Source organism: Meles meles, chromosome 2, assembly GCF_922984935.1.
Source record: "Meles meles chromosome 2, mMelMel3.1 paternal haplotype, whole genome shotgun sequence".
NCBI classification, from domain to species: Eukaryota; Metazoa; Chordata; class Mammalia; order Carnivora; family Mustelidae; genus Meles; species Meles meles.
In genome coordinates this window covers 165,853,681-165,878,768 of record NC_060067.1, presented here as the reverse complement: position 1 = coordinate 165,878,768, position 25,088 = coordinate 165,853,681, and the positions used below count along the sequence as shown (strand labels likewise).

The 25,088-nt window shown below is 54.0% G+C and overlaps 2 protein-coding genes across 5 annotated transcripts; both read left to right on the top strand.

Moving 5' to 3' along the window:
* The first annotated feature begins 211 nt into the window (after positions 1–211).
* On the top strand, positions 212–9,784 carry C2H8orf58 (chromosome 2 C8orf58 homolog). 2 transcript variants are annotated; one of them, XM_045998535.1, is made up of 7 exons: positions 212–5,214; positions 6,418–6,929; positions 7,274–7,453; positions 7,548–7,674; positions 7,830–7,942; positions 8,186–8,268; positions 8,792–9,784. In XM_045998535.1, exons 1-7 carry the CDS (start codon positions 5,166–5,168, stop codon positions 8,901–8,903), a joined length of 1,176 nt encoding a protein of 391 aa, XP_045854491.1. In that variant the 5' UTR covers positions 212–5,165; the 3' UTR covers positions 8,904–9,784. The 2 variants fall into 2 exon arrangements, with proteins under 2 accessions (XP_045854491.1, XP_045854490.1); XM_045998534.1 differs by having other exon boundaries at positions 8,162–8,268.
* Positions 9,785–10,564: 780 nt separating this feature from the next.
* CCAR2 (cell cycle and apoptosis regulator 2) lies at positions 10,565–24,811 on the top strand. 3 transcript variants are annotated; one of them, XM_045988586.1, is made up of 21 exons: positions 10,565–10,718; positions 11,576–11,670; positions 11,946–12,037; positions 12,467–12,558; positions 12,758–12,872; positions 13,038–13,167; positions 13,352–13,448; positions 17,073–17,192; positions 18,862–19,084; positions 19,169–19,282; positions 19,801–19,964; positions 20,418–20,589; positions 20,677–20,907; positions 21,017–21,238; positions 21,991–22,135; positions 22,271–22,350; positions 22,772–22,918; positions 23,065–23,176; positions 23,276–23,464; positions 23,624–23,829; positions 24,006–24,811. In XM_045988586.1, exons 2-21 carry the CDS (start codon positions 11,613–11,615, stop codon positions 24,048–24,050), a joined length of 2,754 nt encoding a protein of 917 aa, XP_045844542.1. In that variant the 5' UTR covers positions 10,565–10,718; positions 11,576–11,612; the 3' UTR covers positions 24,051–24,811. The 3 variants fall into 3 exon arrangements, with proteins under 3 accessions (XP_045844542.1, XP_045844525.1, XP_045844534.1); XM_045988569.1 differs by having other exon boundaries at positions 22,268–22,350; positions 24,006–24,810; XM_045988578.1 differs by lacking the exon at positions 10,565–10,718 and adding an exon at positions 11,199–11,290 and having other exon boundaries at positions 22,268–22,350; positions 24,006–24,810.
* The last annotated feature ends 277 nt before the right edge of the window (positions 24,812–25,088 follow it).

The following is a 25,088-nucleotide window of genomic DNA, read 5'->3' as shown; positions in this document are numbered from 1 at the left end:
CTGATGTGGGGCTTGAACTTAAAATCTCAAGATTTTTTTTTAAAGATTTTATTTATTTATTTGACAGACAGAGATCACAAGTAGGCAGAGAGGCAGGCAGAGAGAGAGGAAGGGAAGCAGGCTCCCCGCTGAGCAGAGAGCCTGATGCGGGGCTCCATCCTAGGACCCTGGGATCATGACCTGAGCTGAAGGCAGAGGCTTTAACCCACTGAACCACCAGGCACCCCAGAACCTAGAGATTAAGAGTTGCATGCTCCATTAACCGAGGCAACCAGGCACCTCTCCTGGACCCTTTTATTTATTTTAAATATTGTATTTAAATTAATTAAATTAAAGAGAGGTAAAGCGTAAGCACAGGGGACGTAGATGGGGGAGGGGCAGAGGCAGAGAGAGAAGCAGGCTCCCCACTGAGCGGGGAGCCACATTGAGACTCAATGTTTCCATGTGGGGCTTCATCCCAGGACCCCGGGATCATGACCTGAGCCAAAGGCAGGCACTTAAGTGACTGAGCCCCCCAGGCACCCCACCTCCTGGACACTTTTATAAAGATGCCAGTTTTACTGGGATAACCCCTGGTACTTTAGAGGCCGGAGCTTCTCACTGGGAGCCTGGAGAGGAGCAGGGATGCAGGAGGCAGGCCCGGACCTCTATTCTGTCCAGGCCTTGGCTCAGGGACACAGTCTCATATTCCCCTGGCCCTGGCTGGCCTGGCACTCTGTGCTCCTTGCTCTACTTGGGGCCAGTGCTGCCAGCTCAGCTGACTTACCTGGAGGAGCCGGGTGGACAGGAGAGGGGGCAACATCTCAAGTATGTCTTGCACTTGGCCAAGGCTGTCTGCACTCATCTGAGAAAGAGATTCACCAGAAAGAACCCTGGACAGGCTGCAGGTTAGCCTTGCCTGGGAGGGACACGCCAGTGGAGCCCCCACCCTGAGGGACCACCACAAGGACCTCACCTCCAAGCCAGGGTTTTCTGTGTGCCCCTTCCATGGGAGACCCTGCTGGCTTCACTTCTAGTTGATTTGAAAATCCCAACCGAAACCAAAAAAGGATGGGTGACCAGTGCCAGGCATGTCTGCCCTCAGGTGTGTTTGACTTGAGGCCGGGACAGAGGTTCCCTACCAGATTTAGGGATGGATTCACCCACCGGCCCCCAGTCCTCATCGTGGAGGACGTTTCAGAAATGTGCCTGGGCGCTGCTGGGTGATCCAGACCCACCCCATCCCCCAGTTAGCCTGAGGAATGGGCCACAGCCTCAACTTTATTTTCACAGAAAAGATCAAAGCTGGGCTTCAGAGATGGTGCTATCTGGCTCTTTTTGGAGTGAATCTTGGTGGAGAGTGTTTGTGTGGGCTCCTCGGACATCTGTTGATACAATTTACCCCTTGACATAATCGTCTCACCTTTTGCCTGGATGGCTGCCTTTATTTTCGTAGAAAAGATCAAGGCTTTCTGTGGCTCAGGAGGAGGACCCCAGGCCAGAACACCTGGTCGGCAATGGGATGGCCTCCTTGGCGCCACCTGCTGTCAGGTGTAGCCCATGACAGGGGAGAATGCGGGCAAAAGGGGCATCCAGAAAAAGGTAGCACTTTTTCATGCTCTCCTGAAGGTAGTGGTCAAGTGCTGGTCAAGTGGCAGCTGCTGAGCTGGCACGAATGAAATCACAGTACATGGCAATGAGTGATAAGAGCTAATGTAGGACACGGGCGTGGCCTGTGAGTACAGAGCAGAGGGCATCTGTGTGTAAGGATGAACAGAACCTGGACAGGTGCAGTGGACAAATGCTGAAGGATGGGGGTGAGTGCAGGTGGATGCTCGGTTTAGGGCAGAGGCCGAAGGAGGTACCAAGAGAAGACTGGAAAGGGACATGGGACCCTTGAATGCCAGAAGAAATGGTTTGGACTTCACCTTGAGACTCTGGGATCATTTTGAAAATTTTAAGCAGGGAAGTGTTGGATTGGAAAAAGTAGGGAATATTAACATGGTCAGATCCCCACCTGTAACAAAGTGTAGTGGGCCAGCAGTGTTCCAAGGAGTAGAGGAGAACAGATGGGGAGTGGAGACCCTTGTAAAAGGGGTATGTCGGTGAGTTGCTGAATGCCTCCGAAGGCTGGGTGGGTCCATGCTGAAGTCCACCTGTTTAACCGGGGGAAGCAGCTCTCCTTCCAGCGGCCCAGGGCAGGAGCAGGGGGTAGCTTCAGAGCGCTCAGCAGCTACACAGCCAGCCTCAGCTTGGGAACAAACTTCTTATTTGGTCAGAGGAGAAGGTTGGGGGCAGTCTTTGATCTTTTACCTCCCTGCCCTCAAACCCACCCCAAGCCAGCTGTGAGCGCTCACCCCCTGCAACCCAGACACATTTGGGAGGGGACACCACCTAATTATAAGACCTCAGTTTGTCCAGTGCTGTGCCCTCTTTACTTTTTTCTGCATTTGGGGGAATCACTTCAGAAATGAGAGATTCGAGTTAGAAGTTCCCCAAGAGAGCATCGAATATAGCCCCCTTCAGTTAGAAATGGGAAGGGGACATTCTCAAAGTTTCACTAGGAAATTCTAACACACAAACGTGTTGAGTGCTTTACTCCTCACAATTCTGAGGTCAGTATTGTCCTCCTTGTTCTATAAATGAAGAACCCCCGGACAGTGGACAGGGAGGATGAGTAGCAGGTCCAAGGACTCCAAGCTGGTAAGGGGATTGGGAGTGGACCCTGGAGTCTGAATCCCGCATTTCTAGTTTGGGGCAGGGAGATTTTGCCCCTCCGTCACCAGAGATTGCCTTCCAGGCCACAAGGGAGGTCACCATGGCTCCCAGCCATCTCTACTCTGGCCGGAGATGCCCGCAGCCTCCTGACTTGGCCCTTCCTCCCACGGGGCCTAGCTCAGTGCTGAGCTGGCAGGAAATGTGCTTCCTGAAACTGGAACTTCCCCATGGAGGATGAGGGGCCGCTGGGCATCCCTGGCCTCAGCCCAAAGAAGGATGCTGCTCAGCCACTGTGTGTCTCAGGAACTCAGGGAAGCTGCTCACCTGTCAGGCGGGCAGGAAGGGGGTGGCAGAGCTGCCCTGCTATTCCTTCAAGCATCAAAGGGAAAGGGGTCTCCTCTGATAGGAAGCAGGGTGGGAGGTGGTCATGCAGGGGTACAGAGCCCTTGGGGTGGAGAAGGCCTGACCTAGTTCTGGTCACAGGGCGGCTCCAGTCAGGGCTTCTGAAGGCAGAGGGGTGGAAAGTGTGTGGCCCCCTATGATGGATCCCCATCACCACAAGGGCTCAGGGGTATCTGCATGGTTGGGGGAGAGGCATAGGTGCGTGGCCTGGAAGGGCGTGTGCTTGTGTGTGTGTTGGTGGGGGTGTGGGTTCTTTTGAGCCCACACAAAGCCTTGTGCTGAGACACTGCATTCCTGCTGGCTGGGCTTCCTGTTCCAGAAGCATTCCTGCCCCAGAGTCACCAGGGAGACTGCTTGGAATCTGGCCCCACATTCTCCAGATTCAGGGCGAGATCTGGCAGAGGTTCCCTCCCTTTACCTCCCCAGCCTCTCACTACAGAGGAAGGAAGCCACCTGATAGGCCAGCCCTCCAACCCTCCAACCTAGGCAGCGTTGGGGTGGGGTTGGACACTGCCTCTGGGGTTTGGTGCCACACATCCTGTTGGGCGAGCATAAAGCAGTTCCTGCCAGGCCCTGCATTCTGTTTCCCTGTCTGTATCTGGGGAAGAGGAATGGAGTGGGGTTACTGTCAAGGGAATAGGGTTAGGTGGGGAAAACCCAGAGGACTTATGCCTAGCAGGGAAGGGCTTGGCCTGAAAATCAAGGTCTTACGAGATAGCAGGCATTTCAGGCACTAGGTTCTCATTCTTTCTCCAGACTTGGCTACTGGCCTCAGTTTCCCCATCTTCTACAGTTAGAATCTTATAGTTTCCGACTTTCTTTTTCTTTTTTTTTTTTAGTTTCCGACTTTCTGATAAGGCTCCAGTGTAAGGTGTTTGGGGAAGGGTAAGAAGGAGCAAGGAGCAGAAGAGGGTGGCAGACTGTTTCTTCCCCTCCTAGTTAACGACCACTTCCTTCCAAGGGCTCTGGCTCCAGCCCCTCCCCCCAAGGCTCAGGTGCAAGTTTGCACGTCCACCAGCTCCCTTATCTGCCTCCAAGGGATTTGGGTCCTGCTGGGATTTTTCCACCCTGTCACCTTACTCAAGAGGATGAGGTTTCCTTACAGTCCAGCAGCCCCCCTGCTCACGGGGCTGTGTCACCTTGGGCAGCTGCCTGGGCTCCTAGCTTCCTTTCAGGCTGGGAGCCTTTGAGGGTGAGGAGTGGTGGAATCCCAGGACCAAACGAGGGTTGGGGTGGGGACAGGGAAGTCTTTACACTTCCACCGCCTCCAGGCTGCTTCCTTGTCCCTCTGGCTCACTTCCCCAGATGCTGAAGACCCCCTTCCCAGGTCCCAACTTTAGGGTGCTCGGGGCCAGAGAGAGGTATGGGACGAGGAGGGGATTCAGATCTAGCTTAGGACTCAAGGCGCTCTACAGTGGTCGGAAAGGATTTCCATGTGGACAGGGATCATTTACCCCTTCTGTCGTGTCAGGTTTCTGAGTGGCTGAGTGACTTGCCCCAGGCACACAGCTGGGAGCGCAGGGACAACCTTGTCCCGGTCAGCGCTCTTCCCGCAGCCAGCACGTGGGGCTCCATTTCCTTCCGCGCTACCGTCCAGTCCCCTCCGACCCTCCGCCCCAAGCCCCGGCTGCATTTCGGCGGCAGGAAGACAGACCAGCATGTGAACCGGGAGTGAGGGGGTGTCGGGTAACCCCGCACCTCCAGCCAGACAGCGTCCTCAGGCGGAGGTCTCCGCTCCTCGTCCGGGTGCGGGAGCGCGGGGCTGCCCGGGGCCCGAAGGACCGAGGATCCAGGCCTTCTCCCGGCTCCCCGGAGCGCCCCGCACCGCCCGGCTCCCAGCCTCCGCCCCTCGCGGCCCCTCCCGGCGCGCCCACCCCACCCCCGGCCATCCGCACACCTGCGCGCCCCTCCCCCCGCCCCCCGCGGGGAGGGTCCCGGGGCCGCGCCCAGCCGGGGTCGGACGCGCGTGCGAAACCTCCCGCCAGGCAGCGGCGGGGGGACGCTGGCCGGGATCGCGGGCTGGCTGCTGGCGGCCGGGGCGCCGCGTCGGGGCCGGGAGCGGGGCCATGCTGGGCCGGCGGCGCGTCTTCGCCGTGGAGTCGCTCCGCGGCCGGGGTGAGTCGCCCGCCCCCCCAGGCCGGCCGGGCCTCCTGTCCTGGAGCCGACTCCCACGCCCGGACCCCGCTCAGCGCTCCCCGTCCCAGCCGATACACCCCGTCCGGGGCGCCCGACCTCGCCGCCTCCCTTCGGACGGGCTGAGTGATGGCGCCGTGCGCTTCGGAGACCCTCTGGGTTCGGGCGCTAAACCAGCCACCACCTTCCATCCCACTCCCAACGGCTCCACTTCCCTCTAATTCCCGGTGTGGACCTTCAACCAGCCCTTGCCCCGCCGGCTGGTCCAAAAGCCCCCTCCGCGGCCGCGGAGAAGGAGAAGCCCTCTCCTTCCCGGAGGAGACTTCCTGGCTGGCTTCCTCGGCCGGGGTGGGGGGGCCCGGCGTGGCCCCCAGCTCTCCCGCGCGGCCGGCGGTGAGACCTAGGCGGCCCTCCATCCTCTCCCGCACTAGTTTGTGCATTGGTATTACAGTTGGGGACCCAGCGCGTGGGTAGGGCCTGTCGCAGAGGGGACAGTCCTCGGGCGCTTGCGCTGCTTCTCCTCCTACACCCCCTGCCCCCAGTTCCCGTTTAAGTCCCACCCCACCCCCACCCCGACTCCCCACCAAATCTTCACTATTTCTCATTTAAGAGAGCAGAAGCCCGCAGTGGTTATAGCTATTGTTATTTTTATTGCCCTCCCTCAGGAGCTTCTGGAGAGACTTCATCTTGCATCTGATGCTAGTTTGGGACCCCAAGCTTCCTTCTTTGTGCCCTTCTCCGTCTCCCTGAGGCCAGAGGGTGGGGGTGGGGGTCGCAGTCCTACTGCCCCACCCCCCGGGGGGCGTAGTTGAAGAGACTGAGGCTCCCCATTCACGTCTTGGAATTCTTAGGCTGACCCTGGGCTCCAGGGCACAAGAAGAAAGCAGCTACCCCCTCAAAGGAGGATTGGCCATACAAGAACCCAGTGAACACATCCCACACGGCTTTGCCTGCTGTACAGCCCAAATCCCCAGGGATCTGTGAACAAAGACTTGTGAAGGGAACTCATGTTAACTTCTTCCAGCCAGGGATGGGGAGAGATCTGGGCGGGGCTGTGGCTGTCCAGTCCCGTCCCCTCCCTTCACCTCTGGCCCAGGACACTCCTCCCCGGGGAATGCTGCCAGTTGCCAGGAATGCTGGGGGCGTTGGGGGCAGCCTGCCCAGCCTGATGCACTCTCCTTGCAGATGGGGTTGGTGAGGACTTGGCACACGGTTGTGTAGTACCTGGAGTCAGCAGCACCTACCGGCGGATCCCAGACGCAGCTCAAGGTTGCTCATTGGACTCCTGGAAGAGGGATGGCCAGCTGAGAGGTCCCAGGAGGCAGCAACCACTTCTCAAACTGGCTTCCAGGGACTCAGGAGTGGAGATGGTGGTTGGGGACGGGCCCCTGACCACCTCACCGGAACTTTCTCAGGTCTGTCTGGACTTTGAGCCTACAGGGAGCCCCGAGCCCCTGGCCTTTGCTCCTGTGGAGCCTCCTGCCCATCTTGGCCGGTTTCTGGCCAACCGCAAGCTGGAGCAGGTGCTGGAGCGCTCCCGCCAGCTCCCCACCTCCCTGGCCAGCATGTCACGACACCGCAGCTCCCTGAATCCCCGCTGCGAGCCTGAATGTCAAGCGCCCCTTTTTGGAGCCCGGGAACAGGAGGCCACGGAGGCGGAAACTGACCTAGAGGCAGGCCTGGACGAAGCAGAGGTGGTAAGTGCCAGGTCTCAGGCTGGGTACAAGTGGGACAGAAATGGCCTTCTCACATGGAGGGGGCTGCTGCTGGCTGGTGGGGCCTCACTGACTTGTTCTCCATGGAGCTCTCTTGGGGCATTCCTTGCCTCTCATTGACAGCTTCTTCTCTCCTCGGCCCACTCCCAGCCTGGTGGAGGTGGGCAGAATGGGGGCTGGCCTGGCGGCATGCCTGGGTGGGTGTTGGGAAGCCAGCTGGGGCGTGTGCCTCCTCTCCCCAGCCCCTCTGCTCCCATCTGCTGGTCTGCTTAGCATGGGGGTCTGGTTGAGTTCAGAAGTCTCCCCGACCTCACTCTGTCCCACAGGCGGGGGGCCTGGGGCCTGAAGCCTGGGCCTGTCTCCCAGGGCAAGGGCTCCGTTACCTGGAACACCTGTGCCTCGTGCTGGAGCAGATGGCAAGGCTCCAGCAGCTCTACTTGCAGCTGCAGACCCAGAGGCCCCCACCGGTGAGTGAGCTGCAAGACCTGCAGGCCAGCGGGGGGCAGGTGAGTGGGGGCTGTGGAGGAGGGCGGCTCCACGCGGGAGCCCTGGAAGCAGCCCTTGATTCAGGTCTTGAGCGCCTGTCTGTCCTGTGCACAGCATCCTGAAGCGGAGGAAGAGGAGACAGAGGGGGCAGTGGGGGAGCCAACCCTGGCCCCTTCACCGCCACCCTCTCGTGACCCAGGCGGTGAGGTGCATGAACTGCTTAGCCAGACGCAGGAGGCAGGTGAGAGGCAATCCTGTTTCTCTGTGTCTTGCCTGCCCAGGCCCCGCCCCCATCCAGGAGACCCCGCCCTCACCCCGGGAGACCCCCGTGAGCCCGGGGATTGACAGGTGGCTTTTACTCTTCTGGCCCTGGATAAGCTGATTCTCTTTCTGAAGGGGCAGAAACAGCTGCACCCCTAAAGGTTGGGCTGTCCAGTGCCAACCCTCCCAGGCTGTTAGAGGCCGCAGCAGAACCAGCTCAGGTCTTTCCCCCCTCTCAGGGACACAAGGTAGGTGATGGGTGTGTGCGGAGGCAGGGGATAGGATGGAGAGGTGGGGGTGGGCTGGTTGGGATGTGTACACAGCATGAAGGCCAGGAACGCTGGGAAAGGGACGGAATTCCTGGCTGGAGCGGGTGACTTGTGCTGGCTGTACCGCCCGCTGTCTATGGGAGCTTGGTCAGGGGTTAGTCGTGGGGAGGAGCTCTGATCCCCTCGCCCTCCGCTCAGCGGGATCTCTCCCACTGGAACAAGGTCAAGGTCCTGCTCAACCGGATCCGTTGGAGGGGCCCAAAACACCCTGAGTCCCCTGCCCTTCCTGATGGCCCTGCCCCTAGGTGAGTCCTGGGGCCCAGCCGGGGGTGGGGGGGGTGGTGGTGTGAGGAGGAGCCTGATGAACGGGGATGCTGAGATTGTAATGCCAGTCGTGTTTTTTGGGTCCCTTTGAAATCTCAGAGAACGATATAGTCTCAGAGAGGGTACTGGGAGAAACGGAAGGTAGTTAAAGCATCCTTTTACAGAGGAGGAGGCTGGGGACTGGGCCGGGGAAGGAAGTCGCTTTCCTGAGGCTACTTGTGTGGTGAGTCCATGGCAGAGCCAGAACCAGAGCCTGGGAGATCCCTTCATGCCAGTTCAGCAAGTCCTCAGCTCTCACAGCTGAACCTTAGGCCACCTCCCAGATTTGCTGGGAGAGCAAGGTTGGGACACAAAGGATTCCACAGTAGATAATGGGGGATAATGTGGGGATAGGAAGCACTGTGTCATTGTCCTTAGCTTCCCACGGCAGATTCCATCATCTCTGGGGCCATTGCTGCCTTTGTTTCCTCCTCCTAGCCTAAAGCTACCTTTTCTTTTCCATAGGATTGAGTCAAAGGGCGTCCCTGAAAGACCTCCATGTCAGCCCCTCCGGAAGACCTTTATGCCATCATTTGTGGTTAAGAAGCAACGAGCAAAAAACCTTTCTGTATGCTGAGACCTCCTGGTGCAGGGACGTGACCCTGGGTTGGAGGGTACGCAGTGAAGTCTTCTTCCTTGCCCTTTGCCCTGTTGCTGCTTCTGGGCACTGCCAGGAAAAGCTGCTGATGCTCACCCTTCTCTCTGAGGAGAGGGCTGGATCTTTCTCCTCTGGGCAGCCTGGCAGAGAAGCCCTAGCTCCCTGAGAGGCCCCAAGGTGTGGCAGCCCCCAGGCTCCTTGCTGGTTGCCAGAAATCTCTGGGCCTAGTCAATGTGAACTAACTTATTTATCAGGAGTCCATGGAGTGTGTTTGGCATGGTGATCTACTGGGGCCTAGTGTGTCACAGATGCATATTTGTGCAAAATGATCTACGTGTCTCCGTGAGTCAGTCCCTGTTGTGAACTGGCTGGATCCAACCGTCTCTTCTGAATCATACACCCAGAGGGTTGATCTTCTGGGTGAGGTAACTGTAGAAGGATGGAAGCGATCTCCATTCCTCAGTGGGCAGTTACTGATTTAGAGTTCTACTTTCTTTCTCGTACCTTCATGGGTAGCCCCAGGACAGGGTGGCACGGGGGGAGGGGGGGAATGAACTACTATTTTGGGAGCCTCTGCATGGAGTCTTGCCTGTGAAGCAGAGCCACCGAAGACAACCTGGAATGGAAGGGTCAGGGACAACATGGAAAATAGCAGAGTAAGCTTCAAGGTCTGTCTTCAGCCGCTTTGGTCCCTAATAACCTTTACACATCAGAGCTGAAACCAGATACTCATACTAGCTTTTAGGCCTTGATAAAAATCCCTTAACTTTTCTGAGCCATAGGTTCCTACTTAATGTCCCGAATGGTTTAATGATACCTGCCCTACCTACCTCACAGTCTTATTATGAAGATAAAATGAGATCAAACTCTCAAAGTGCATTGTGACTGTTAGGTGAACAGGAGGGGGAGGGCATGGGGTTGGAAGGGGGCCAAACTGGAGGGATGATGGGAAGGCCAGCGGATAAAGTAGGCCTGGGGTTGCTAATGGAGACTAAAATGGCCAGTGATTAGCGGCGTGACTTGAAGCATGTCATTTCACTTAAGTCTTAGGTCTCCTATCTGAGAATTAGGGCATTAATTCCTGACCTTATCTTCCAGGGTTGTGAGGACTAAAGGAAATGTTTCTGAGAACATTGTAAATGTCTACCAAAATATTGTGGTGGTTTATTTATTACAGCATGTTAGGTTCCTAGCTCTTTGCTGATTGGGAAAGGGGAAAAGCTTAGTCTCCTGTAGATATCCAGTGGAGGGGAGGGTGTGGGGGAGGGGCTGTCAGTGGAAAGGACAGGCTAGAGATGAAATCATTGGCTTGGGTCGGACAGTAATATCTCTTAGAAGTGGCCACTGATCAGGCACCCATCTCTTTCAGTCAGGAGGGGCTGCTTCTCTTGCAACTGCAGCCCTGGGGTCTGCCAGAACAAGGCCAGGTGTCGGGTGGTAGGTGCTCTCTTCTATTTAGGGGTCCAGCTCCTGCTGTCTTTGGAGCAGGAACCAATGCTCTAAAGCCTACTTTTCTAATGGGACAGTAAAGCGGGGACACCACCGAGGCCAGGCTTCCTAACGCGCATCCGATCGGGGAAGGCGCACTTCCGTTCCACAGTTGGAGCGGGATGGCAGGCCGGCGTGGGGGAAGGGAGCAGTCGGTGGAGAGGAGGGAGGGACCATATCCGGGAGAGTGGCAGCTTCCGACCAGTGGTCGCGCTTCCGGAGAGGCGCTTCCGGTGGTGGCGGCAGCAGCGGCTGTGGTGGTTCCGGGTGTCTTTGTCCCCCTGGTGTCGCGGCCCTGGCCCGCAGGTGGGTTGGGGGGCCCCCCGCCACCCCTCTGCCCCTTCGCCCCTCCCCCGGCCAAGGGGCTGCGAGGGCCGGGCAGCAAAGATGCACGGGGCGCGGAAGGGGCCGAGCCCCCCTTCGGACTGCAAGTCCCGTCTCCCTGGCAACGGCCTCGGCCCTGGGGGCGGGCGGGAGGAGGAGAAACCGCGCGCCTTCGTCCTCCCACGGTGGCCCCGCCGCGGCCCGGCCCGGGAGGCCCGGTGCCGGCGGCTGCTGAGGCGGGAGCGAAGGCCCAGGGAGTACCGGAGCAGGAGGGCGGGCGAGCGCGCCGCCGGATTCGCGTTCGGCCGGGCCACGGGGCTACCTTCCCACCAGCCAGTCCGGAGAACAACGGGCCGGGCTTCCGGGGAGCGGGCCCACACCTTCTCCGCTCCGGCACCAGCCTCCTCCATTTTTCGCGGCCTTGCGTGGAGCATTTTGGCGGATGTATTTGAATGAATGAATGTCACTGGGGCCCTTTCCAATCCCCCACTCTCCCCAAGCATCTGCGGGTGGCGTGGCATCGTGAAAGGAGCCCTGAGTTGTTGGCGACCTGGGTGCGAGTCTCAGTTTTGTCACTAATTGGTGATGTGACCCTGGGCAAGTCTCAATCTCTGTGAGCTTCAGTTTCCTTTTCTTTAAAATAGCTTGACGGTCTCCCCCAGTACTAATTTATTGTGAGGGCAAACTGGAACAATGTAAGTTTCGCATTTCCTGCCCTTTATGTTCCCTCCATCTTCTCCATTCGGTCCTCCTCCTCACCTTCACTAAGATCCTCAGCTACTTTTGGGGGTCCATGGAACATTCTCTGAGCTGTTAACTTCTTTCTTTTCCAATTAAAGGTTTTTTCTAAGACTCTGAAAGAGGACAGCATTCCCAATGTCCCAGTTTAAGCGCCAGCGGATCAACCCGCTTCCAGGGGGACGCAACTTCTCAGGTGATCACCTTTATCCCTGTTTGGCCACATACTGGGTATTATGTGCTTTGGAGTTAGTCTTTTAAAATGTGGCTCTTGGGGTTTCCCTAGTGGAGTGCAATTTGCTGCCAGCGTTTCATAGGAAAATAGGAGATGAGCACCATGGTGGCAAGTGAGACCCTGTGGAGGAGTTGCTTGGAGTCACTTTGCCCTTTGGGTCTACCGTACCTTCTGTCTGACTCTAGTGTTAGAAATGGTAGATGCAGCTCCTGGAGATTGGTTCTCTGTCCACATAGGCGCAGCTTCAACATCTCTTTTGGGTCCTCCTCCTGGTTTGCTCACTCCTCCTGTGGCCACAGACCTGTCCCAAAATGCCAGGCACCTTCAGGTAGGTTGGGCATTTTTTTCTAGTGAGTTTCGGCACCTGACACTACCACAGCATGCTTGGGTGCCTGGTGCTTTCATTCTTGCATCCCATGTTCATCCTCCCTGGTGCTCTGGCCTGGGCCAGGATGCACGTGTCTAGACCCCCTTCTGACTGGGGAGTCCTAAGTTCTGGCCTCAGGGAAATCTTTTGGGTGATTCTTGGAATTAAAGAGCTGGAAATCCTGGAAGAAGCTTCTGACCTAAGAATCAGTCTGATCTCTTCCTCCTCCTTGCAGTAGATTATGACTATTATATGTGTGTGTCTCCTTCATGTGACTCTCGATGCCATATTTTGTTGAAGCTGGATGGGGTTTGGCTGGAGATGAGATGCTAACGATGGAGTGTGGACAGATGCTCTCTGTTACTTTCAAACTGCGTTATTCTCTTACAGGGTGGGGAGAAGCAGCGGGTCTTCACTGGCATTGTTACCAGCTTGCATGACTACTTTGGGGTAGTAGATGAAGAGGTCTTTTTTCAGCTAAGGTAGGCTTGAGGTTAGTCCCCTCAATGCTTGTTGAATTCAATTCTGTCACTGTGCTGGTGGGGCCCCTCTGAAGCCATTGCTTTGCTGTTTTTATGCAAGGTGTGCGAAATCTTGATGGGCAGGGCCTCCTAGGGGCAGTCAAGGTGGCTTGGCCAGGGTCTCTGTCCTGACTCGGTCTCCTGGCTTGTGTGCTGGCAGTGTGGTGAAGGGCCGGCTGCCCCAGCTGGGTGAGAAGGTGCTGGTGAAGGCTGCATACAACCCAGGCCAGGCAGTGCCCTGGAATGCTGTCAAGGTGCAAACGCTCTCCAACCAGGTATGCTATGCGTCTTAACGGCATATGCATTAGAAAGGGGTGGGAGAGAAGCCCCAGTGCCCTGAAAGCAGGGCGAGAACCTTACTTTTGTCAAGGGGTGCGGCTGCGTGGTGGTGAGCAGATCAGCCATGGGATGCCTTGAATTTCCCGGTTACTGTCCTGCAGCCCCTGCTGAAGTCCCCAGCACCTCCCCTTCTCCATGTGGCAGCCCTGGGCCAGAAGCAAGGGATTCTGGGAGCTCAGCCCCAGCTGATCTTCCAGCCTCACCGGATTCCCCCACTCTTTCCTCAGAAGCGTGCGTACCAGTGGCATGGATGTTGGGATGTGGCTTTATGGGGGTACTCTGGTTGAATGGGGCTGTAACTCTCTGGTTGTTGCTCTCAGAAGAGAAGTGGGTACTGCTGTCACTGGAGGAAAGGGACAGGGAAGTTGGGCAGATATGTAGGGTTTTTGAGTCACCAGCCATTTCTTCTCTGTAGCTCTGAGTCTCTTCCAAACATCCCACACACTTCATCTGAGCCACCTGAACAGATTTCCTGCTCGGGGCCCTCACGGACGATTGGATCAAGGCCGAAGGTAAGAGAATGATAAAACAGGGAAGATATTTTATTTATTTGTCTATAGGAGCAGTGTCTCTTTGTCACCTGTTACACTAACATTCTCTTTCTGCAACTAGATCCTGGGCCCTTTCCTCTGAAATAGGCTGATGCATTGAGATGTATATGCAAATATTAGAACTTTATAAACCTGTTCAGCAAGCAGGGATTTGATGTAGTTCATCTTGCAAAATACCATATTGAATTTTATAATTTTCCCTTTTATTTCTAGTTCTTAAGATGGAGATGCCAAAAATCAAAACTATCCAGAAATACTAATTGTCCAAAAAAATGTAACTTTATAGAGTATGTATTAATTTCTAATATAAGATGTTTTTTATACACACTATACGTACCAGTGTAGTGTGAGAATCCGTAGGTTGCAGTCTGTCCAGCAGTCTAGGCCTCTGCCTAGAACTCGTTGGTAGCTTCATGGCCCATATGTAGCCGACATGGTGGATTTGGGACTTTGGGGGTGTTCTAGGCCGTCCTGTGTCACCTGTGAGCTCTGGGGACTGCTGGGAGCAGGCTGCCTATTCTCTCCAGCCCATGTGTGCCTTCTCTCGCCTTACTCTGTCCCGAAAAGGTTTTGCTTATATCCCTAGGAGTTAAGCTCTGGATTAGTTTGCTTAAGACCTGTTTTAGTTCTTTTTTCGGACCTCATTTTAATTTTTTATTAGGGAAAATTGCAAATATAAGCAAAGCAAACTGAAAAGGATGATGAACTCTCATATACTCACCCCCCAGCTTCAATAAGTATCAACATCTTCCATTCTTTTTCATCTCTACCTCCATCTACTCCCTGCTGTGTACTTGCTGGTTTTTTGTTTTTGTTTTCTTTTTTAAGATTAAAAATTTTATTGCAAATATTGTATAGATCGAAATGCACAAATCTCAACTGGACAATTTTGACATGGGAAATTCCACATAACCCTCACCCCAATTAAGATCTAAAACATTTTCCATCACTCCAGAAAATCCTCTCACGTTCAGGTTCTTTTTTGAAGTAAGAACTGTGCTGATAAGGAAAAAAAAAAACCCTTTCTCCAGGTGCCGGTAGATTATTACATGATAAGGGCTGAGAATGCAATCCAGTGTGAACTCTTAAAAGGGGAAGGAGGAACGCTGAGAAAGTTTCGACAAGGGACATGGCTAGTCTGCTGAAGCTAGTGTTTGTTCCCTTGGGCTAGGTCATTATGAATGCTAACTAGGAGGATGGTCCTGCAGTCTAGGATTATTTCCCACCCTTCCTGCCCTACTTGAAACACCGTGTCCTCTTCTCAAGTCACTGCTTTATATTTTGCAAATACCTACACCCCTTGTCCTGTACATCTTCCTGGTCTTCATCTTCCAAGGGCTTACCACCTCTCACATCCCTGTGAGTTTATTAAGGGCCTCATCACCCAATCACAGCAAGTGCCCTGAGGGATAGTGTAGCCTGGGTGGAAATCCATGGTTGCTATTGACTTTCTGCTTTAGGTTCTTATTCAGTCTTTCTGTACAGTCATGTGCATTTGATTGTCCTGAACATACCAAGCCCTGTGCAAGGCCTGTGTTACATGACTTTCGCCATCATGCTTCAGTGTCATGGCTTCTAGAGAAAGACATTACTGCTGGCAGGGAGGTACCACCGGCAGTCAGGACAGAGAATCTGCGAAGTAGGAAAGGGGGCAGTAGGAGTTAGGTCACTCTGGGAGAACAGCAATTTACAAAGGAGTCAAGCTATTCGAGCATTTTGGCTGGAAGCCAAGTTTTATTTTAAATTTCAGGTTTTGGGACAGAGATAACAATGTCCCCGTTGGACTGTCAATACTGAACTACTGAGGTCTTTGGACAGGCGTATCCAATGGGATGCCATCTCAGTATCCTGCTGAGGCTCCTGAGCTGTCTCCCACTGGTACTGCTTTCTAATGTGTTCCTGACGATTCACAATAAGGAGAAAAAACTGGCCATTGAATTCCAGGATTCAGTGGGACATCCACTGTCACTAGCGGTGGACAGCATTTACTGAAGAGTTTGCTCTAGTCGTGGGCGAGCTGAAGAGAGCTGTCCGAATGACTGTTAGAAGCCTGGAAGTGCTGACACCCCGGAAAGGCGAGAGTGGAAGGCAGCTTTTGGATGGAGATGCTCATAAACCGGGAAGTGGGCCAGGCAGATAGAGAAAAGATGAAAAACTCTCCGTTAAATGTAATGAGCTTAGATGCCCAGGGCTGGAATGACAAGGAAGCGAGGCAGATGGGTCTGAGGGGAAGAGCAGAATAGACTGTGGTCAGTGCCGTACCCGGGCGGGAAGAACTCACAAGTGATTTTATTTCTCTTGTGAGACATAGGGGTTTTCCTTTAATAGTCTGGCATTTTATAATGGTCTAAAGGTTTTTCTTTTCTGTTTTTACTTCTTGAACTCGTGACATGGTGATACTATCATAAGTAAATTATTATAGAACATATAAAGTAGTACATGCTATTATATAATGTTAAAATACTATGAAAATGTGTCACTCCTTTTCCTTTAAAAAGGTAACCATTCAACCATTCTTAAAGACCTTTAGAAAATAATTTTGAAAAGAGAAATTACTTCTACTTTTTTTGGTCTGTGTTTTTTGTTGTCTTTTTATATATACTTTTTATAATTTTATTTAATTTTAATTTTTTTAAATTTTAACTTTAGAGTCCAGATTATTTTTATGCATTGTGATTAAAGTGATTAAACATTCTTTTCCATATTGCAGTGTAATCCTTGTGATTGTTTTAATGGCTGTATGATTATTGTATTTGTTTACTATAAAAGTTTAGGTATTACTGGATATGAATGTGGTTTTTTTACTCTCGGCTTGAATTTTTCAACTATTTATAATCTGTTTTTCTTTTGAATTAACTTTCTTGGGATAATATTTTCAAGAGTGGAATTATTGGATCAAAGGGTTTGAGTGTTTTTATGACTTTAATGTGTATTGCCAAGGGTTTGTTACGAGAGCTGTCTCTTAATAAAACTTCCTTTATAGAATCCTTTACATGGTACCATATATGTGTTTCATGTTAAAATTATCAGCTAAAATCTTTTCTCATTTCAAAAAATTACATGTTAGCTATAAATTTTAAAGTTCAGAAAAACACAAAAAAGAAAATTATTCATAAGCCTTACTAGTCACAGGCATCTATCATTAATACTTTTTTTTTAAGATTTCTTTTTTTTTTTTTTTAAGAGTTATCTGCACCCAATGTGGGGCTTGAACTCACAACCCCGAGATCAAGTCACATGCTCCACTGACTGAGCCAGCCAGGCACGCCAACACTTTATTTCTTTTTAGTCTTTTGAAACTTTTTTAACAAGGTTGAGGCATTACTGTATCTGTACTATCATTACTGTATCCATACTACCGTGTATGTTTTTTTGCTCACCTTGGGTGGTTTTTTGTTACAAGGATTTAAATCTCCATTTTAATAACTTTATAACAATGTGTTATGTGGCTGCTAGCAGTGGTTTCTTCATCCATTTCTCTGATGTTGGGGGATCAGATTGTTTGCAGTTCTTTTAGGCCACTTTGTATTAAATCTAAATGTTAACAGTGTGGTTTCTTCCTTCTGGTGATGGACCAACCTCCAGCGACGACTATGACTCCAAGAAACGCAAACAGCGGACTGGTGGAGAGCCTTGGGGTGCTAAGAAACCAAGGCATGACCTGCCTCCTTACCGGGTCCATCTCACTCCCTATACTGTGGACAGGTGAGTGGTGCGGCGGGGGTGGGGGTGGGGGATGGGTGTGTGTGTGAGGTTTGCAGCTGGTAACAGTTTCTTGTGGAAATGAGGTACAGTCTGTATAAAAGTAGGAGTGTGTATGCAGGGTCACCTGCCTAGGACCTTTTGTTTCTTAATGGGACAGTTTTTTAATTTATGAATCTCAAATTTTGACCAGCATAGCGCCAGTGACATGGGTGCCCTGATAGAACTTCTGTGATTTGATCAGCAGAAATAATGATGCCAGGCTGTCACTAAGGCGTACATTAAAATCCGGGTACCTGATACCATTTCTAATTCAGGTAGAAAGTATAGATCATAGGCACCTTGGGACTCGTTTTCCAGGAGATCCCAGAATGATTTCTCGAGCTCTCTAGTGCACGCAAGGACTCTGGCCCACAGGCTTACCTAGCGCACTTAGGAACTGATTGACTAAGAGGCTGACGAGTGATTCTGGATGCCATCCAGCAGTGCGGAGGCGGGGCTCTCGCCACTGCCCTGGCAGCAAAGTTTACCTAAGCCCACACTGAGGTGAGGGGCAGTCTCTCAGCACCTCTTCCTCGAGGTGGAAGGGAAAGAGGACTGTCACTGTCCTTGCTGGCATCACAGGTTCCTCTCCGCGGGGCCGGGCAGGGCCTCTCCTGTGTTCCACCCTGACCCGCCTGCCTCCCGAGGTTCGTCTCCTTGCAGGACAGCGTGGTCCCCACAGCACGGAGGGGGTGCATGTAGGGCCTCCTCCTGTCAGCCAGAACGTGACTGCTGCCAGTCAGCCGCACACATAGCTGTTGTGTGGAACATCTACGGAAGCCTCTTGTACACACTGTTTGGTATTTTGCTTTTTTGCTCAGTGTGTCTTAGACTTTATTCCATGCTGACACTGGTTAGAGGGACCTCATCCTTTTCGGCGCCTGTGCAATCTTCCACTGCATGGATAGACTGTTGATGTCACCGGTTCTCTCTTCCCACGTTTCAGTCGTCCTGAGTCTTGCTCTCATAAATGTCCTTCTGCAGACGTCTGTGTGGACAGGTGCTAGTAGTGTACTGAGGTCAGTTCCTAGAGATGGAGTAGGTGGCTCCAAGGGTCAGATTTTAAACTTGGACACCCACTGCCAGTTCTCTCAACGAGGCTGTATCGGCGTCCCTTCTCGCCCACGGGGCCTGAAGTGCTCGTTTCCCCACTGGCAGCATTACGTTACCCAACTTTTTGATTCTTGTCAGTCCCTTAGGTGAAAAGTGATAGTCCGATTTGCATTTATGTAATGAAGAGTGAGACTGAGCATATGTTCGCAGGCTTTTAAGTTTCCTTTCTTTTTCTGGTTCCTGTTGATGTCCATTTTCCCAGTTTTCTCTGACTTGGGAACCTTCTCGTGAACATGTTAGTAATTTGTGGGCTCCTTTTCGATCAAAACAGTGAATCTTAGGCTGTCATATATTGCAAATGCTTTTTGTTTTTTTCTTTCCCAGTTTGACTTGACTTTGCCATTAGGGGCTGAAACATTTTAGTGGTCAAATCTCATCCATCTTTTTCTTTTCAGAGATGTCTTCCTTCCCAGATTAGAAAATAATTTGCCCTTTCCCCTCCAAGTCTTTCATAGTTCCATTTTAAAAAATAATTTAGTCTTTGCTCAGTCTGGATACCCTTGCTTTCCTCCTCCAGCCCCAACTGTGACTTCTTAGAGCTCCAGCGCCGCTATCGCAGCCTCCTGGTTCCCTCTGATCTCCTGGCTGTGTGTCTGAGCTGGCTGTCAGCCTTCCCTCTGAGCCAGCCCTTTTCCCTCCACCCTCCAAGCCGCATCCAGGTATCTTCTGAGAAGGAGCCAGCCCCAGATGCTGGTGCTGAGCCCATCCCTGCAGACAGTGACCCCGCTTATAGTTCCAAGGTGAGTAGGCTGGCCTCCTGCCGTCTTGTCCCATGGTGGGAGGAGAAAGCTCTCGAGCGTGTCCCTCACACCGCCCGTGCACAGGTACTGCTGCTCTCGTCCCCGGGACTGGAGGAGTTCTATCGTTGTTGCATGCTCTTTGTGGATGACCTGGCTGAGCCGAGGGAGACACCAGAACATCCTCTAAAGCAGATTAAGGTGAGAGCTAGAGTCCACAAGGCAGGAGGCAGTCGTGGGTGGTGGATGGCCAGGCCCTGTCAGATTTGCAGCCACTCGACTCCTATTCACGAGTTCATAGAAACAGGGAGTTCCGAGCAGGAATATTGCTATTTCATCAGAAGGACAGCATGGCTCAGGATGTTCTTGTCAGAAAAAGTTACATGGCTGGTGCATGGGTAGAGAGATCCAGCCTCCCCTGCTTCCCACCCTACTCCTCACCACATCCTGCTGCTTTCATTCCTCATGGGGAGAGATCCGTTTTTTGTTTTGTTTTGTTTTTTAAAGATTTTATTTGAGAGAATGAGAGAGCGAGTGAGCACGAGAGGGGAGAGGGTCAGAGTGGGAAGCAGACTCCCCGCTCAGGAGGGAGCCCGATGCAGGACTTGATCCTGGGACTTCAGGATCATGACCTGAGCTGAAGGCAGTTCCTTAACCAACAGAGCCACCCAGGCACCCCATGGGTTTTTGTTTTTTTTATCTTGCATCCATTTTTGCAGTTTTTGCTGAGCCGGAAAGAAGAAGAAGCAGTGCTGGTTGGGGGTGAGTGGTCTCCGTCTCTGGATGGCCTCGACCCCCAGGGCGACCCGCAGGTGCTAGTCCGCACGGCCATCCGCTGTGCGCAAGCTCAGACTGGCATTGACTTGAGCGCCTGCACGAAGTGGTGAGTGGCTGCCCCAGGCTTGTCTGTGTGTGGTCCATTGTATAGGCGAGACTTTAGGAGGCCGAGTTCCTGTGCCTTTCTGTCCTGTGAGTGCTCTTCTCTTCCCCGATCCTACCTCGTCCCTCTGTCCAGCGCTAGCAGATGGTCATCCCAATCATGAGCACGAGTAGGGATGTGTATAGGTGTCGAGGGCCAGCCGACCCTCCAAGGCTCATCCCATGCGATCCCTCAGCCACGTTTAGTGGTTCTTCATGCTGGGAGCACCCTGGGTAGGCAGTGTCTGCTTACTCACGGCGGCCTGTTGATGAACCATTTTCAGAGGACTTGGTCTCTTGTTTCCATATTTTCAAAGCTGCGCGTGCAGTATGTGCTCAGTAAATGTTGATGGAAACTGAAGCAACTGCTTGCGAAGGTTGTGGGTCAGAACTTCCTTTTTCCTTTCGCTGTGAGCAGGTGGCGCTTTGCGGAGTTTCAGTACCTGCAGCCGGGTCCCCCGAGGCGGCTCCAGACTGTGGTGGTGTACCTGCCTGACGTCTGGACCATCATGCCTACTTTGGAAGAGTGGGAGGCCCTGTGCCAGCAGAAAGCCGCAGAGGCAGCTGCCCCACCCCAAGAGGCGTCCGGGGTAAGGCTGAGCCTTACGGACCAGTGGGCAGAGTAGGTGTCCTGACCTCTGGACCCAGGTGGTCACAGCTCTCGGCTTTTGTCACAGGACACAGAGCCTCTGGAGCAGGCAGCTGATGCATCAGAGCCCGTAGCCGATACCTCTAAACAGAATGCAGAGAATCCGGAGGCCACTGCGCAGCAGGAAGTGGACACCGATCTCCCAGAGGCGCCCCCACCTCCTCTAGAGCCTGCCGTCATGGCACACCCTGGCTGTGTCAACCTGTCCCTTCATAGTATTGTGGAGGACCGGAGGCCAAAAGAAAGGATCTCCTTTGAAGTAGGTGTAGGAGTCTGGGGAGGCTGTGCGGGAGGGTGTATGGGATGGCAGGGCTTGGAACATTCCCTTCTTCCTGATGCTCACGGACCTGTGCTGCCTCTTCCCTAAGGTGATGGTGTTGGCTGAGCTGTTTCTGGAGATGCTGCAGAGGGATTTTGGGTATAGGATTTATAAGATGCTGCTGAGCCTTCCTGAAAAGGTGGTGGCCCCGCCTGAACCTGAGAAGGAAGAGGTGGCCAAGGAAGAAGAAACAGTCAAGGAAGAGGCTGCCAAGGAGGCCAAGGATGAGGTACAGAGTGAGGGCACAGCTGCTGAGTCAGATGCCCCCCCGGTGAGTACCTCTGCTGCCCGTTCGGGCACTGGGGCTGCACGTGGGAGTGTCGTGTGGATGCGGGTGCCGCCAGGGGCCCCGTGGGGTTCCTCTCACTGCCTGCGTGCACCTCGTCCCCCCACCGCATGGCCGCTTGGCTAGGAGCCGGTGTGCGGCTAGAGGTGTGCCCCACTAGAAGGGCAGTGGGGCTGGAAGCGGGGCCTACATGCCACGGTGGCACAGAAGCCTCCACTAATTGTGCCGTGCGGACAGGTGTTTCCGCTACTCGATGGTTAAGTGGGATGCTACATTTTCTTTTTAAAGGTTTTATTTATTTGTCAGAGAAAGAGAGCACAAGCAGGGGGAGCGGCAGAATGGGGAGAAGCAGGCTTCCTGCTGAGCAGGGACCCCCAAATTCGGGACTCGATCCCAGGACCCTGGGATCATGACCTGAACCGAAGGCAGACGCTTAACGACTGAGCCACCCAGGCGTCCCATAGAATGCTGCATTTTCTTAACGCTTTACAAAAGCAGATGGGCCTATCTCTTACCTAAATCCTGTTGAGTAAATGTAATTTCTGACAGGACTGAGATTGAGTCCTACAGAGAATCCCAGGTTCCTGGGAATTGCCTTAGCTCGCTCTGAATCCCTTGTCACAGAATGCCGTAAATGAGACTGTGTAGACAGAACCCTTCCAGACACGGTCGGTGGGCAGGTGTCCGCTCTTATCCTTGTTAGCAGTTCCAGGTCTCATCTCTTGCTTTGCTTCCAGAAGGAAGATGGGCTTTTGCCCAAACCTCCGTCTTCCGGGGGAGAGGAAGAAGAGAAACCCCGGGGTGAGGCATCCGAGGACCTCTGTGAGATGGCCCTTGACCCAGAGCTGCTCCTCCTGAGGGATGATGGTGAAGAAGAGTTTGGTATGTGCTCGCCTTGCACAGCGGCCGCCCGGCTCTGCAGCTGGTGCTTGCCTGTCCCAGCTGTGTGTTTGGGCCCAAGGGTGGGGGTGGGGAGACCCCCCCTGCTCCACGCTTATCTCAGGCTTCCTGTAGCAGGAGCCAAGCTGGAGGATTCAGAGGTCCGGTCGGTTGCCTCGAACCAATCAGAGATGGAGTTCTCTTCTCTTCAGGACATGGTGAGACCTCTTTCCTGCTCCCCCTGCCCCACTGACAGTGAAGCTGAGCAAGGCCTGGGACTCAGCTCTGGGAGAGGGAGACTTTACCATAGGACTTCTGGCACCCTCTGACTGACAAAAGACAAAATGTGGTTCTTGGCTCATGGAGCAGGGCTTCCATGGGATCCAGGACATCTCCGTGTCTCTGTCCGGGTGCGTCTGAGCGAGGTACCCGATGCTGGCACGCACGCTGCTTCTCCGTGTGCAGGACAGCCCCTGGTGCGGCAGTGGTTGCACGGAGGTCATATCGGTGGTCCTGTCTCCAGCTGGAAGGGGCACCCGTTTGTGATCGTGTCCTCTCGTTTTTCGGAGGGCTACATCCTGGGCGATTTCGCAGTTGAGGGCACTCTGAAAATCTTGTTCGTCCTTGTCTCTTTTGCAGCCCAAGGAGCTGGACCCCTCTGCTGTGCTCCCTTTGGACTGTCTTCTTGCTTTTGTCTTCTTTGATGCCAACTGGTGTGGCTACTTGCACCGGCGAGACTTGGAGAGGATTCTGCTCACCCTTGGGCTCCGGCTCAGTGCAGAGCAGGTACCCGTCCCTCCCGTCCCCCAAGTCCCTCTGAGCCGGCCTCCCCTGATGGCCGGGCGCGTTCTGGCCTGCTGCAGTGGGCTCGGGATGCCGTGGGGCCACGGGCTCGTGCGCTCTCATCAGGGGCTGTCTTGGCTGTTCTCTAGGCCAAACAGCTGGTCAGCAGGGTGGTGACCCAGAACGTCTGCCAGTACCGGAGCCTTCAGTACAGCCGGCAGGAAGGCCCAGACGGCGGGCTGCCCGAGGAGGTGCTCTTGGGTGCGTCCTGCTGCCCTGTGCCTTCAGGGAGGAGGGGCGGGGCCGGCTGCTCTCTCCTCTGCAGAGCTGAGCCTTCACTCTTCTCGCGGACCCTTCTAGGAAACTTGGACCTGCTGCCTCCCTCGGGGAAAAGCACAAAGCCGGGTGCCACCCCCACGGAACACAAAGGTTTGGTGTCCCACAACGGCAGCCTGATCAACGTGGGGAACCTGCTGCAGCGTGCAGAGCAGCAGGACAGCGGACGGCTCTATCTGGAGAACAAGATTCACACACTGGAACTGAAGCTGGGTGAGTGGCCTATGGCCACAGGGACTTGGCCCAGATGGGATTCGCAGATGCGTGTGTCTGGAGACCAGGAGGGGGTCCCGCTGCTCACACTTCGGGCCTCTTGCCCTGGGCTGTGGTGCTTAACTTAGCAGCAGTCTGTCTGCCATTTCCCCCCACCAGAGGAGAGCCATAACCGGTTCTCGGCCACGGAGGTCACGAACAAGACACTGGCGGCGGAAATGCAGGAGCTGCGGGGCCGGCTGGCCGAGGCGGAGGAGACGGCCCGGACGGCTGAGCGCCAGAAGAACCAGTTGCAGCGACTGCTCCAGGAGTTCCGGAGGCGCCTGACCCCTCTGCAGCTGGAGATGCAGCGGATGGTTGAGAAGGTGAGCCTCCCCCGGGAGAGCTGGACGGCCGGGCGCCCTGTTGGGAGGCTTGGCTGGAGGCAGCTGGCCATGGTGTCCCGCCTGGGTGCGTTGCTGCTGCAGCCTGGTCTCAGCGCAGAGTGTTGGTGGGCCTCCCGTCTGGGCCCTTCCTCCTCGAGTCCTCTCTCTCGTTCCAGGCGGACAGCTGGGTAGAAAAGGAAGAGCCAGCACCTAGCAACTGAAGGGCCTGGCGCAGGAGCTGCCCTCCCGGGAGGTCGGCGACGGAGCCTGCTGACGTTACAGCCCTTTTGGTTCCAGAAAGAAGCTGGAGCAGGACCTGGGAGCCATAGGCAGGGGTGGCTGACCCCTGTGCTCAGCCTCCGTAGAAGAGCTCAGGCTGTCAGGGTGGGGTCTGTGCTATGTGGGACGGATGCGTGGGGAACCCCGGTTCCACTTAACAACTAAATCCAACACCTTCTGCACCCCTCGAATGTCATTTTGCCCTCCACCTTGGGATTTCTCCTGGGGCCCTTTAGTCTTGTGCTTTCTCCTGTCCTCTTCCAGTTTAGAATAAGACGGGAGGAAAAGGCTTTTCAGATAATTTCGTTAAGGTCTGATGCCAATAAACTGAAGAAACAGCCGTGGAATCTGGCCGGGGTTGAGCCCTCCCTCTGGATGGCACAGGTCCTGCTAGGTGCAGGAGCGGGTTCTTGGGGGAAGGGTCTCCCCTTGGCTGTCACAGGAATGGAGTCCGTGCTAGCGAACTCTTGGTGTTGGGCTGTGTCTGCCAGAGAGCACTGTGTTCCAGCCACCCCAGACTTGCCAGAAGAAACCAGCACCTCCCCATGTTCAGAATGTGGTATTGGCTCTGGCCCAGCCTTTTTCCCTGTTCCCCCATAAGTCTCGCCTCTTTCCATAATCCGTGGTTTCAGTTTGACTTTGTATATAAAGTTGGTTTTTTTTTTTTTTTGGCTTTTTGTTTTTTAAATAAACCAAAGTCAAAAACAAGCCACGTGTCTTCCATAGCTCTTCCCTTTTTCCTCTTCTAGGTGGTCCTGTGCTGTCCCCTTTCTCCCAGCCCTCCTTCCAGATGGTGGGGCGGGGCAGTGGGAGGGGCTCCTCCCCCAACTCTGGGCCCCGCCGCCTGCTGGTGGAGAGAGGCAATACAGCAGGGGAGTGGCCCACTCGTCGCAGCAGCACAAGGCCTCACAAACCCAGGGCAGCTCTCAGTCACAGCACAGTAACAGCTGGCGATTTTATTGAAAACTTCACTTGAAAAA

Coding starts and splice junctions, on each gene's coding strand:
- CCAR2 (XM_045988569.1), top strand. CDS start 11,613: ATGTCCCAGTTTAAGCGCCAGCGGATCAACCCGCTTCCAGGGGGACGC. Junction 11,671..11,945: donor AGGGGGACGCAACTTCTCAG/GTGATCACCTTT, acceptor CTGTCCACATAG/GCGCAGCTTCAACATCTCTT. Junction 21,239..21,990: donor CTGAGTCAGATGCCCCCCCG/GTGAGTACCTCT, acceptor CTTTGCTTCCAG/AAGGAAGATGGGCTTTTGCC.
- C2H8orf58 (XM_045998534.1), top strand. CDS start 5,166: ATGCTGGGCCGGCGGCGCGTCTTCGCCGTGGAGTCGCTCCGCGGCCGG. Junction 5,215..6,417: donor GGAGTCGCTCCGCGGCCGGG/GTGAGTCGCCCG, acceptor CTCTCCTTGCAG/ATGGGGTTGGTGAGGACTTG. Junction 7,943..8,161: donor CCCCCTCTCAGGGACACAAG/GTAGGTGATGGG, acceptor CCCTCCGCTCAG/CGGGATCTCTCCCACTGGAA.